The sequence below is a fragment of the Coturnix japonica genome, chromosome 9 (assembly GCF_054131305.1).
Source record: "Coturnix japonica strain WE chromosome 9, WE-NBRP24, whole genome shotgun sequence".
Taxonomy (NCBI): domain Eukaryota; kingdom Metazoa; phylum Chordata; class Aves; order Galliformes; family Phasianidae; genus Coturnix; species Coturnix japonica.
Genome location: NC_140671.1, coordinates 10,046,830 through 10,058,516, shown reverse-complemented (window position 1 = coordinate 10,058,516; position 11,687 = coordinate 10,046,830). Strand labels below are relative to the sequence as shown.

Sequence of the window (11,687 nt, the reverse complement as noted above, 5' to 3'; positions counted from 1 at the left end):
AAGCTGCAGTGGGCGTGGCTTGTAAAGGGGGCGTGGCCTGCGCGGTGTCCCCTATAGCACCAGGGACATTGTGGAGGGTCTCAGCGTTAAGGCCCACTCATGTATTAGGGTCCCTATGTCCCGAATGCTCCCTATTCCCCAGACACAGACGCTGGCAATTAAATATTTAATTGGCGACACCCCCCCCCCCCACAGCCCGGCAGGGACAGGCACCCGACGAGCAGCTCGTTAGCGGTAATTATGAGCAGCCCCCAGCCCAGCTCTCAGGAGGATTCTGAGGGCTTGTCCTTTGCATGGAGGGCAATGGCAACATGGGGCACACCTGCAGGTCCCCACAAATAGGGGGGAGAAGAGCCCAGGGGGGTCAGAGTCTCAACCTTCCCCCCCTCAGCCCCCCTAAGACACCCCTCAATGGGAGGAGATGCCCCCAGCACTTCCCAGCAGAGCTGGGGCAGGCAGCACGTGTCCCATCTCACTGCAGCGGGGAGATCTTCAGGGGGATCATGATCCGGGACTCCATCGTCCGAATCAGCGGCACTGCAAAACACAGCGGGGTCAGCTCACAGCTCACAGCACAGCAGGGGCAGCCCCAGCGCCGTGTGCTCACCCGTGTAATAGACGTTCTCATCCCAGCCCCGCTTCCTCCAGGCTGCGTTCCTTGTCTCCTCACGGGACTGCAGGTCCTTGTAGGCTGCAGGGGGGGAAACCTCGTTCTTAACCCCCCTGCAACCCCCAGGGAATGGTGTGTGGGGTTTGGGGTGCACAAGGTGATGGTAGTGCCAGGGTGGGGTAGGTGAGATGAGCCCGCTTACCCCAGAGGTGGTGCACGACGTACAGCTCCCCGATCTGAGAGAAGAAGCCTCCCACTGCCTCCTGGTTCTCCTGGCGGTACTTTATGGCCCGAGCCCTGGCAGAACAGAGAGAAACACTGAGCTGCTGCTCAGCTCTAATGTCCCCATGCTAAGGATGGCCAAGGCTTCATCTGTGCCACCACCACAGGAACAAGGATGCAGGAGTGGGTCCAAGGGCCAGCATCACTTGGCCATATGCAGAACAGCAGCTGGATAAAGCAGCCACTCACCAGTTATTGCCCCACTCGATCATGGTCCCTGGCTGCAAACAAAGGAAATAAACAACAAGGTATGGCAGCTGCACCCCAAGCTGCACTTTCTCCCTCTGCTCAGGGCAAACTTGCAGCCAGAGCACAAGGTGACCCCAAACATCCACAGGACCACAGGCTGCTTTGCAGAAGCCCAGTATGTGCAGCAGGGATCCCTGGGTTCCCACTGATACCCTTCATGCCTCACCTTGAGCTTGTAGGTCCTCAGCTCATAGATGTTGGGCCCCTTGCGGGGCAGGGGCTCATTCCAAAAGCTGAACTCCAGCAGCAGCTGGTTCCTGCGTGACAGCAGCATGCGGCTCCTCTCCTTGCGGAAATCCAGGTACTCCTGCGGACAGCTGAGGCTCAGGGCAAGATGGTGGGAGCAGGGACACCCCATAAGACACCCCATTTGGCCACCAAGGTGAGCAGTACCTTATTCTGCTTCAGCTTGTTCATGCAGTCCATGAGGGCTGGGTACCCACCAGAGAAGCGCCAGAGGTGCACTGGGATGGGACAGCAAGGTCTGGCAGGAGGGGAAAGCACCAGGGAGCCCCCTCCCAAGTGACCAGGATTCACCCCACATCCCCTCGGGGTCGTGGCCATGCAGGGTTGTCTGGTTGCTTGCTTCTGCAAAGTTGCAGCCCTTACCTGCCTGGTCCTGCTCCCCATACCACGTGTTCCAGTTCCCAACCAGGTCACAAGGGTAATCGGCATCTGAGTGCAGCTTGGGCAGCACCTCCTCCCTGCAGGGGGTACAGGAGGTGGTTTATGGGGTGCTCCTGGGCTGCCCAAGATGGGAGAAAAGGGGCAGCTGGAGCCGGCAAGAAGGAGCTGTGCCTCTCTCAGCAAGAAAAGCACCGAGTTTCTGACCCCAGATTGCCCCTGACATCCCCATCTGCCTTCCCAGCCCAGCATAAGAGACTCCCAAATCCTCCCCACTTGCCCCTCCCCAGCCCCTGCTGGGACAGCGGGCAGTCCCCCAGCTCACGTCAGGCTGTTGTAGGCATCCAGACATTCTGGCTTCACGTTGTGAACTGTGGGGGGAAAGAGGGCAAGACGCAGTGTCACAACAGGGAGCAGGATGAGCGGCTGTGTTATCAAGCTGCAAGGGCCTGGGAGGCGTGTGCACCCTCTGCTTGTAGGGCCACTCACACTGGATCTTGTAGAGGTTGCTGGTCTCTTTCTTGGACAGAAGGTTGGAGTGGGCGTCCTTGCGGGGATCCACCTTGTGCACAAACAGGGAGCGGAACCAGCTGCCCTCAGCATCCCGTGAGTACGGCCTGTGGGATTGTGCTGTCAGCAGGGCCAGAGGGGAGGGGGCACAATGGCTGCGGGCTGATGTGGGGGGGGGAAATGGGAAGCAGAGGATCTTGTAGCATTGCTAACCCAGCCCCAGGGCTGTGTAACCCCCCCCTCCCCCACCCAGTGCTCCCCAGGGAGAGGTCTCATTCATTGCAGGGATCCTGCACAGGGACGTGGGGTGACAGAGATGACACAGAGGCAGCGCACTCGGTCAGACCTTTGCCCATAGAGCGGCAGGGCCTGGTAATGTATTAACAGCATAGGGTCAGCGGCCCTGGAAACTCAGCGAGGGCATGGGGTGACAGCAGGACCTGAACCATGGCGGGGGAGATGGGGGGGGAAATATGGGGGCTGAGAATGGGGGAGATAGGGCTGAGAATGGGGGAGATAGGGCTGAGATAGGGGGAGATAGGGGGAGATGGATGATGGAGGGATCGATGGGGACTGGGGGGGGTTGGGGGCCTTATAGGGGGAAGGTGGGTGCTGGGGGGCGAGGAGAGATGGGGGGGAGATGGGAGCTGAGAGGAGCAGCAGGGGAAGGGCGGACATGGGGCCTGGGGGGAGATGGGAGCTGAGGGGGGGGAGATGGGGGCTCCTCTGGGCCTGAAGGGAAATACGGGGCCTGGGAAAGGATGGGGGCATGGTGGGGCCTGAGGGGAATGATGGAGCCCGGGGAGGTGATGGAGCCCGGGGGGTTCCGGGCCGCGGGGCGGGCAGGGAAGGGCCGGGCCCCGCTCACCGCGCCCCGCCGAGGGCCCCGCAGCCGCCAACACCGCCCTGCAGCCGCCGCAGCACCGCGCCGCATCCTGCCCGCGCCGCCGCCATCTTGCCGGGGCGGGACGGCGTGGGGGCGTGATTATATATAGCCCCGCCCACCTCCAGACCACGCCCCCTCATTGGGCGAGGCGCCGCGCTGGCCCCGCCCTCAGAAGCTGGCGTGCAGCACGGTGATTCTGATTGGCTGCCTCGCCGTCCCGTTGGCCACGCCTCCTCGCCCGCCCTCCAGCTCCCGGCTACCCACAATGCTTTGTGCCCACGGCCACAGAGAGATCTCATTGGTTGACGCCTGGGAGGCCGCGCCTCCAGACGCTAGCAACCAATCAGAGGGCTCTGGTGGTGAAGTCGATTCTTGATTGGCTGCGGTGCCTTCATTTGCATCCTTAAGCCCTCCGCCGGACGGCGGTGTCAGCTGCTGATTAGTCGTTGCCACGGAGGGGCGGGGCTGAAGGCGAGGGGGCGGGGCTTCGTCCGGGGTGGGTGTGGTCGGGAGCGCGGGGCTGCGGGGTGGGCGGGGCTAAAGCGATGATTGACAGCACCCAGCGCTGATTGACAGCACCCAGCACTGATTGACAGCACCCAGCGCTGATTGACAGCACCCAGCGCTGCCTTTGGAGCCCTACGACCCCCTCACAACCCCCATCCATCACTGTCTGTAGCCCCCACTTTGTGCCCCACAGCCCCTAATTGCCCCCCACAGCCCCTAATTGTCCCCCCAGCCCTTTCCATAGCTCCCCCTATAGTCCCACCTTGGCTTTCATTGGCCCCCATGACCTCCTGTAGCCTCCCCATAACCCCTACATAGCCCCCCTGTATCACGACCTCCTCCTAACCCTGCCCATAGAGCCCCATAGCCACCCATAACCATCCATAGCCCCCTATAGCCCCCTCCCCATACCCCACCCCCCCCCTTTGTCTCCCAGTTTGTGTCTCACCCCCCCATGGGTGAAGCAGAGCACTGCAATCTGCACATCCATGCCCTCAGCTCCTCCTCGCTGTCAGCCCCCAGCACGTAGCTCCTCATCCCGGGGTGCTCCACCTGGGGGATCAATGACCCAGCAATAGGCCTTGGACCTCCCCCCCCCCCCCCAGTCCCTCATTCAGCCACAGCACCCCAAGGCCCACATGGGGAGCTGGGCTTTGGGGCCCCAACTGCTGTAGAGTTGTAGGTGTTGTCCCCTGTTTGGAGTTCCCTCCCTCCAACCAGGACTGACCGTGAAGAGGAAGTGAGGGCTGCTGGTGTTGGGGGCCAGGACACGGATCCTGTAGCCGGGTAGGGGGAGTCCCCCCCGTACTCGCTGCTCGCTGCTGTCTGAGAGCAAGGGAGGATTCCTGGGGGCAGCCCCAGGGACATCTCCAAACCCTACAGAGCTCCAGTCCTATGGAGGGGGCTCCACTGACCCCCTGACTTCCCCCAAATCCACCCTCATGGAGCCCTAAGAAGCCCCTGTCCCCTGCCACGAGCCCATCCCCTGCCCCCTGCCTCACCCCTGTAGTAGTAAAGGCAGAGATCAACCAGCACAAACCAACGCCGCTTCCAGAGCCTCAGCCCTGAGCTGTCCTGGGGAGGTAAAAAGGGGTCTGAGCCAGCACCCCAAACACAGAGCCCCCTGAGACCCATCCTAAACCTTCTGGATCCCCCAACGCCCCACCCCAGATCCCTCCAACATTCCCAAACACCCCCAAGACCCATAACCCTCCCAGCATCCCAACCTCCCAGACCTCTCCAAACTCCATAACCCCATTAGCAATCCTCAAACTCCAGACTCTACCCCTCACCTCCAGCACCCACTGACCCCCCCCCCACAAACCCCATAACCCTCCCCCCAGCACCCCCTACTCCATAGTCCCCCTGGATCCTCCCTCCCCAGTCACCTGTGGTCTTACAACCCCGCACCCCCCAACCCCATTGTTCCCCCCAGCCCCACCTGTTTGTGCAGCCAGCCCCGCATGGTGGGGGGGATGTGGGGGTCTCTCCTCATTGCCTGCTCCCCCTTTCCAAAAGTGTGGACCCTCGGCACAGGGCGGCAGGGCTGGGCATGGGGCATTATCAGGGATGGGAGCTTAGAGGGGTCCCCTCAGGTCCCTGTGATGTTGTGCCTTGTCCTCCTGGCCCCCCACTCCCCAGGGTCCCCTTTCACTCCCTCCTGTGTTTGCCTTTGTCCCTCATGCCCCCTGTCCCCCCATGCTCCCACAAAGCTCCCCATTCCCCACCCCCACCCCCCAATCTTCTCCATAGCTCCCCAGTACTCCCCTGGGTCCCCCCCATATCCCCTCATAGATCCCCATGCCCTCACTGCCCCCCACATAGCTACATAATATCCCATTGATCCACAAACTCCCTCGGACCCACATATCCCCCACAGCTCATCATGCCTCTCCCAGACTGTCCCTTAATTCCTCATGCCCCTCTAATCCCCCCTTTACACCCCACATATTCCCCCATATACCTTCTACTAATTTGGGTTCCCTTGGACTCCTCCATACCCCCCACAGCCCCCCAGACCCCTCCCGGACACACTCAATACCCACTATGCCCCCTCCCCACCTCCCCATGTACCTTCCCATCCCCTTGGTTCCCTCATACCCCCACATCCCCTGCAGCTCCCCCCAGACCCTCCATAGCCCCCCATGCCCACTTGGGTTGCAGCGTTGCTGTCAGCCATAGGGTCCTTGTGGGGCTGGTTGGAGGGAGGGGGGTGGCACCATGAATGGTCCCATTCAGCCCTCACCCGCCCCACAGCACAGAGGCCCCATTCTGTGGCATGCGGGGGCACTGTGATGCTGAGATGGGGCCTGGGAAGGGGCCCCAATTCTTTTATCCCAATCCCATAACTCCTGTGCCAGTCTCAATCCTCATCCCATTTTCATGATGCTGGTTCCAGTCCCATCGTGTTGTGCTGTTACTGTCCCGTTATCTCCATGGCAGTGCTGGTTCCAACCCTTGTTTCATTATCCCGGTGCTGTTCATTATCCCCATTCCCACCCCACCATCCCAGCTGTGGTTCTGGTCTCATCCCATTATTCCCTGTGACCCACTGCCATTCCATTTACCCCAGCGATGGTCCCTATTCCTGTGCCATGACCCCAGTGCTGGTCTCAGTGCCCATCCCACTATCCCAGTGCTGGTCTCAGTGCTCATCCCACTATCCCAGTGCTGGTCTCAGTGCCCATCCCGCTATCCCAGTGCTGGTGATCCTGCCCCATTACCCCCATTATTCCCACTCAGCCCCATCCCATTATTCCATTCCCAATCCCAGTCCTGTACCGCTGTCCCAGTCCCGGTTCCATTCCCGTTGTACCTCTATGTCCCGTTGCTGCCCGTTCCTCCGGCCGCAAGGGGGCGCCACATCCCCGACCCAACGCGTGGGCAGGAAGCCCTCTTCTCAACCCCCACTTGACGAGCGGCCGTTCCATCCAATCCGCACCTCCCTCTCTTCCCTTCTCTCTGTCTCACCCCACTGCGCGACGCTCGCCGCTTCTGATTGGCTCCTGTGCGGCGCGACCCGCGGGTAGAGGGCGGGACGATCAGAGCTCGGAACCAATAGCGAGTCTCCGCTCTGAGGCCGTGCTCGGCGCGGCCCGGAGCCGCCGCCGCCGTCATGGCGCTGCCCCCGCGGCGCTGAGCGCGGCCCGCATCATGGCCGGGGCCATCGCGTCCCGAATGAGCTTCAGCTCGCTCAAACGGAAGCAGCCCAAGACCTTCACGGTGCGCATCGTCACCATGGACGCCGAGATGGAGTTCAGCTGCGAGGTGACGGCTGCGGCCTAAGCTCCGTTGCCCCCCCGGTCCCGGTCCTGCTGCGGGGTCCAGGCCCGGCCGGGGGTCGTAGGGCTCGGCCTGAGCCCGGGGCGGGTTGTCGGGGCTGACACACACGGGGCTGGGCCCGTTGCTCGGCACAACGCGGGGCTGCGGGGGTTGGTCGTGGTGAGCCCTGCCCCGCCGCCCTGTGTCCGTACCGAGCTCACGCTGTGCTGTGTGCGGCTCCCAGCTCAGCTCGGCCTTGTTTGTGCCTCTCAGCTCATCCTCACCGGGGCTGTGTGGCCCCGGGGGCCTCGTTTGTGGCTGTTTGCAGATCACAGAGTGCTCTCGTGGAGTCAGCGAACCATCTCTATCCACGTTAAAGCATCAGCTGTTAAAAAGGAAAACTCGGTTTGAATCACAGCTCTGGTCCCTGTGAGCAGGAGGGTGTCTGTCCTTGTGACATCTCACTGCTGAAATGCGTTGGGGCACACTGTGCCATTCCCAGGGATTAAGAAGTTATTGTCACTTCCAGCTCCTGGCTGTTACCCTCCTGGCAGGGTTGAGGTCTATGGGTTCTGCTCTCACACTTCTCTAGGCTGCCCACAATGAGGTGATGAGGTGGCAGTAACTCTCCTTTCATACAGTGGCCACTTGTTGTTTCATGTTGGGATTAGGGCATTTATGAAGAGGGCTCCCAGTCAGGTTGGAACACGTACCTTGTGCACCTTCAGCTGCCTGATGGGGTGGCCCCAGCCAAAGACCTCACAGCAGAGACTGCCCAGCCCTTGGGGGAGCTGAGAGAGGCTCATGGGCAGGGTGCTCACACCTCTGAGCTCTCGCTGGAGCATGGAGGAGCTCAGGCTTTGACCTCCAGTGTGAGAGCCTCCCAACAGCAGGGAAGAAAGGATTAGGCTGAGTGGCTGCTGAGGCACATTGCATGAGTCAGTTGTGGCTGTTTGAGCTCCCTGGCTGCGTTGCTGCCTCCTCTGTGCAGTGACAGCTTCAGGGAAGGTTCCTCTGCTTGCTGGCTGTACCCAAAACACATCCACAGAGACCAGCGCCTGCCCCATTACAAACAACTGCCTCACACCTCTGTGCCTTCAGTAACTCTCAGCCTTGTGCTGTGTGCTTGTGACCCTTCCAGTGATGCTGGGTGTGTGCAGAGTGAGCAGTCTGGGAGGTGCTGTGGGGAGGCTGGTGCTGCTTATGGTCTGGGGTCCTGCTTAGCCCTGCTTGACTGCTGGCTTCTTTGACCAGTGCTGATCATGGTGCCAGTGAACCCATCTGGGTGGAATCCAGCTCTGCTGGAGCAGCCTTGCTATGCAGATTTAATCTCCCTGGCTCTTCTTTAACTTTATTACAGAGCTCTTGAGGCACGGTCTGTGTTTTCCCGAGTGATGCTGCGCAGGACAGAGGTGACATAGAGTGGTGAGGTGTTGTCAGCATGATTCAAGGTCTGATAATAACTGGCTGGGTGTGACACAAGGCACTCAGGCTGTAAATTCCCATCTGGCTCAGGAGGAGCACATGTGAGGCTGTGTGTCACCCCAATTCTGCTGCCACCTCTGGTCATGGCAGCTGCCTTTATTCTGAGCCAGCTGATGTGTCTGTAGCTGTGTCAGTGCCACCTTTTTCAGTCTGCACTGTAGGAATCCCTGGCTGGGTACTGCAGGAGATTAAACCTGCTCTGCATCTGTTGACTCTGTGCATAATGTCTCTAAATTGAGTCTAAATCTGAAATAATTCCTAGAAATGAAATCTTAATCTTTCTAATGCTGTGATGAAGCTTAATAATTGCAGCTGGGGCCTCACTTCAAAGACTTGTAATTTGTTCAGGGAAATCTTAAAGACACAAAGTCAACGTCTCCCTTTTTGTGTTAGTTCCATTAGAGCTGTGTGAGCGTGGTGCCTAATTAATTGATAGCATCTTGAGCAAGGACAGACATTTGCATAACTATTGAAATCCCTCTGCTAAGCTGCTGCTGGCTGCCCCATCTTCCTGAGCACCACCACGATTTCTGTGCTTGGAGAGCAGCAGGAGAGAAAAGCTACTGGAAAACACACTGGGTCAATTAACACTGCAGAGTGCCATGCACTGCCTGAGTATCGACTCAGAAGCTTAAATGCAAGGCAGGGGCTGGCAGGGTGTGGTGCTTGTACTGTTGGTTTGATGCCTCCCAGGTTGTGGTGCCAGGGCACTGAGTGGCCAATGGCTTCCTCTAATTGCCACCCATTCCTGACTGTGGCTCTGACCCAGATTAGACTAGCACATATGGCAAACGTAAGTTAACTGGTGGTGGCTCTTTGTGAGATAGTCAGGTTATTCACTTCTCTTGCACAATATCTTTACCCCACATTATTATTAGGTACCTGTGGGCCTTTTTTCATTCTGTTCCTGCAGCTGTTGGTGTTGTGTTGGTCTCAGGCTCTCTGATGCACAAGGTTTTCTTTCTCCAGGAGCTAAGCTGCATGGCTGATAGAAGGATCCACCAGTCCTTGTTTTGCTTTGTTCCCGTGCTGGTGGCAGTGTGCTGACTGGCTCTCCAGCTCCGGAGGCTCAGCACCTTCTCTTTTATCTGTAGTGCCCATGGTTTTGAAGCTCCTGTAGGAGTTATAGGACCAAGTACTGACTGCCTTCTAGCTTAATCCTTCAACAGCAGCAGCTCTTTCAACCAGAAATGAACGGGAAAGCTTAACATCCAGCCTGGAGAAGGCACAAGCATTGAAGCAGTAAGGAGAGGCACTTGTATGTTTGGTCTCAACTTGCACTGTGTTACTGCCTGAATGCTTAAGCTGTTCCTCTCTGTTCAGAAAACCATCTCAGCTGGAAGGTGAGTGTGTTTAGTCCCTGGTACCCGACTTGCTGCAAGGCCAGCTCAGCTGGCTGTGGTTGGTTGTGAAACTTTTCTATTCCTATGTAAGTAGAAAAAACCTCTATTTTAGTAGTATGCAGTCGAGTGTTGGTCTCTCTGTTAATGTTTGTAGGGGGTTACGTAGCTGTGCTGCAAAAGCTTATCCCTGGGAGCAGGGGCAAGCTAAGGTCTGGTGCTGAAAATCTGTGGCCAGATAAGTTCTTGAGAAAGAGCTTGTGTGTTGGATGGGGAATTAAGCTCTCTCCATTCACTGCACCCAAATAAAAAGGGCAAGAGGAAGAAGCTGGGGATGAAGTTTCTGTCTGCTTTGCAAAATGCTTGGGATAGGTTTTACATGGGTTTCTTCATCCCTTGGTAAATGTTCACCAGCTTCTTGGTGAAGCCAATAGTAACAGTGACCTCTTGATGCTGCTAAGCTTCTGCTGGCAGGCAGAAAGCTGGCTGCAAAAGATGAATCTGTGGACAGTAACAGCTCTTTTAAAAAGCTGAGGGAAGTAATCCCTGTCAGCTGCAAAATGATCTTCAGTAAATTACTGGGATGCCAGCTGTCAAGTCAATGTTCTGGTTCCTTTGTGCACCCGTCTGCCCTTGTCCTGTGGCAGTTCTCTGTGAATGCTCACGTGTTTTTGCTGCTTGGTGGCTCCCAATCCCTTCTTTAATATGAGAAGTGGCAGGTAGAAGCTATTTTCCCATTTGACTTGAATCTTGGAGGGCTTTATGGCAAAAGCAGCAATTCTGCTGATTTACAGCCATGTCACTTGGGAATTTCTCCGAGCCGTCTTGCTCGGTTCTGTTCAATTCTGCATTCCCTTTCTTAATCTGTGTGCGAGTCACATGAGACACATTATGAGCACAGATCCTCCTTGACTTCTTTCTGATTGCACCCTGCATTTGAAATGCTCTCTCATCCCGTGTCCCGCTGCAACCTTTTCTCAGCCTGTTCTTGAGCTCTGTGTTATCCAATTCCTTCTACCTTTGGTTCAAGGGCTCCATCAGTCCTCGCTCCCTCAGCCTTGGGCTGAGCTGATGCTCTGGGTTCTGTTGGTTGTTTTCCCCTTCCCCTCCCTTGCCACTGGAAGAGCTGCAGCCTTTTTCCCCCTGCACCCAGCCCTGTCTGTGTCTTGGGCAGACAGTGAGCACTGTGCTGGGCTGTGCCATCTGCGTCGTTATGCCTGGGTGGGTTTTTGGCCTCCTCGGTGGTTAACAGAAATAGATTTTAATTAAAAGCTCATTATCGAGTTGTCGTGTAGCATTAGTAAATAAAAATAACTTTTATGGCCCTGTCTTGTGGCTCAGTAAGTGGCAATTGAAAGTATTTGACATCTGTTTATTTAAAGAAATGGAGGAATATTGAATATTTGATTCCCTGCTCGCTCCAAATGGGCATTAAATCCAAACTCATGGTTGTCTGGGGCACTCCTGTTACCACTTAGGGTCCAGAAGGGGAGACATACAGCCTCAAAGTTACCCTGCTGTGGGTTGTCTGCCATTGTGGGGTTCTGTTTGGTCATCTGGTGGACGAGGGGCAGCTCCTGTGTGCTCAGGTCCCCAATGAGGCTCCATTCTGTGTTCTCCCCCTGTGTTTCAGGGCAGAGGTGTTGGCTCTGCTAAAAGCTTGCTTCTCCCACAGGGTCCCCTGAGTGCAAATACCTTGCTGTGAAAACTAAGGGGGGCTTGGCCCCCTCCTCTGCTTGCTCTGCGTGCCATCAGGTTGTCAGAACAGGGACCCTGGGCTCCTGTCTCATGTCTAGCACAGAATAAATACTGACATTGAATAAGATTGATCTGCTGAGGTGAAAAGTCACTGTTCTCTGTTTCTCGTAGCTAAGTCTTGATCCGTGTTTGTGATGGAATGGAGGTGAGGCTGCCTTGAGCTGGGTTCTGCCCC

General features: G+C 57.3%; 3 protein-coding genes across 18 annotated transcripts in view; 1 reads left to right on the top strand and 2 right to left on the bottom strand.

Annotated features, from left to right (window-relative positions):
• Positions 1 to 152: 152 nt before the first annotated feature.
• On the bottom strand, positions 153 to 3,238 carry NIPSNAP1 (nipsnap homolog 1). The gene is made up of 10 exons (XM_015878132.3): positions 3,144 to 3,238; positions 2,255 to 2,382; positions 2,091 to 2,136; positions 1,751 to 1,845; positions 1,535 to 1,605; positions 1,308 to 1,448; positions 1,082 to 1,113; positions 813 to 907; positions 608 to 691; positions 153 to 537 (listed from the first exon to the last, which is right to left on the bottom strand). The coding sequence occupies exons 1-10, from the start codon at positions 3,227 to 3,229 to the stop codon at positions 473 to 475; spliced, it is 843 nt and encodes a 280-aa protein (XP_015733618.2). The 5' UTR covers positions 3,230 to 3,238; the 3' UTR covers positions 153 to 472.
• A 91-nt stretch (positions 3,239 to 3,329) lies between these two features.
• On the bottom strand, positions 3,330 to 6,710 carry PLEKHA4 (pleckstrin homology domain containing A4). 8 transcript variants are annotated; one of them, XM_085508759.1, is made up of 6 exons: positions 5,821 to 5,899; positions 5,110 to 5,214; positions 4,670 to 4,742; positions 4,396 to 4,493; positions 4,117 to 4,220; positions 3,330 to 3,681 (listed from the first exon to the last, which is right to left on the bottom strand). In XM_085508759.1, the coding sequence occupies exons 1-6, from the start codon at positions 5,845 to 5,847 to the stop codon at positions 3,330 to 3,332; spliced, it is 759 nt and encodes a 252-aa protein (XP_085364885.1). In that variant the 5' UTR covers positions 5,848 to 5,899. The 8 variants fall into 8 exon arrangements, 7 of the variants coding, with proteins under 7 accessions (XP_085364885.1, XP_085364883.1, XP_085364888.1 ...); XR_014931762.1 differs by having other exon boundaries at positions 3,386 to 3,681; positions 4,396 to 4,489; positions 5,821 to 5,947; XM_085508757.1 differs by lacking the exons at positions 4,670 to 4,742; positions 5,821 to 5,899 and adding an exon at positions 6,484 to 6,694.
• Positions 6,711 to 6,743: 33 nt separating this feature from the next.
• Positions 6,744 to 11,687, top strand: part of NF2 (NF2, moesin-ezrin-radixin like (MERLIN) tumor suppressor) — a 40,740-nt gene continuing 35,796 nt past the window's right edge. For all 9 annotated transcript variants that reach the window (XM_085508753.1, XM_085508756.1, XM_015878129.3 and 6 more), the window contains exon 1: positions 6,744 to 6,935. In XM_085508753.1, the coding sequence (XP_085364879.1) occupies positions 6,822 to 6,935 (114 nt within the window). In that variant the 5' untranslated portion in view covers positions 6,744 to 6,821. The remainder of the gene's footprint in view (positions 6,936 to 11,687) is intronic.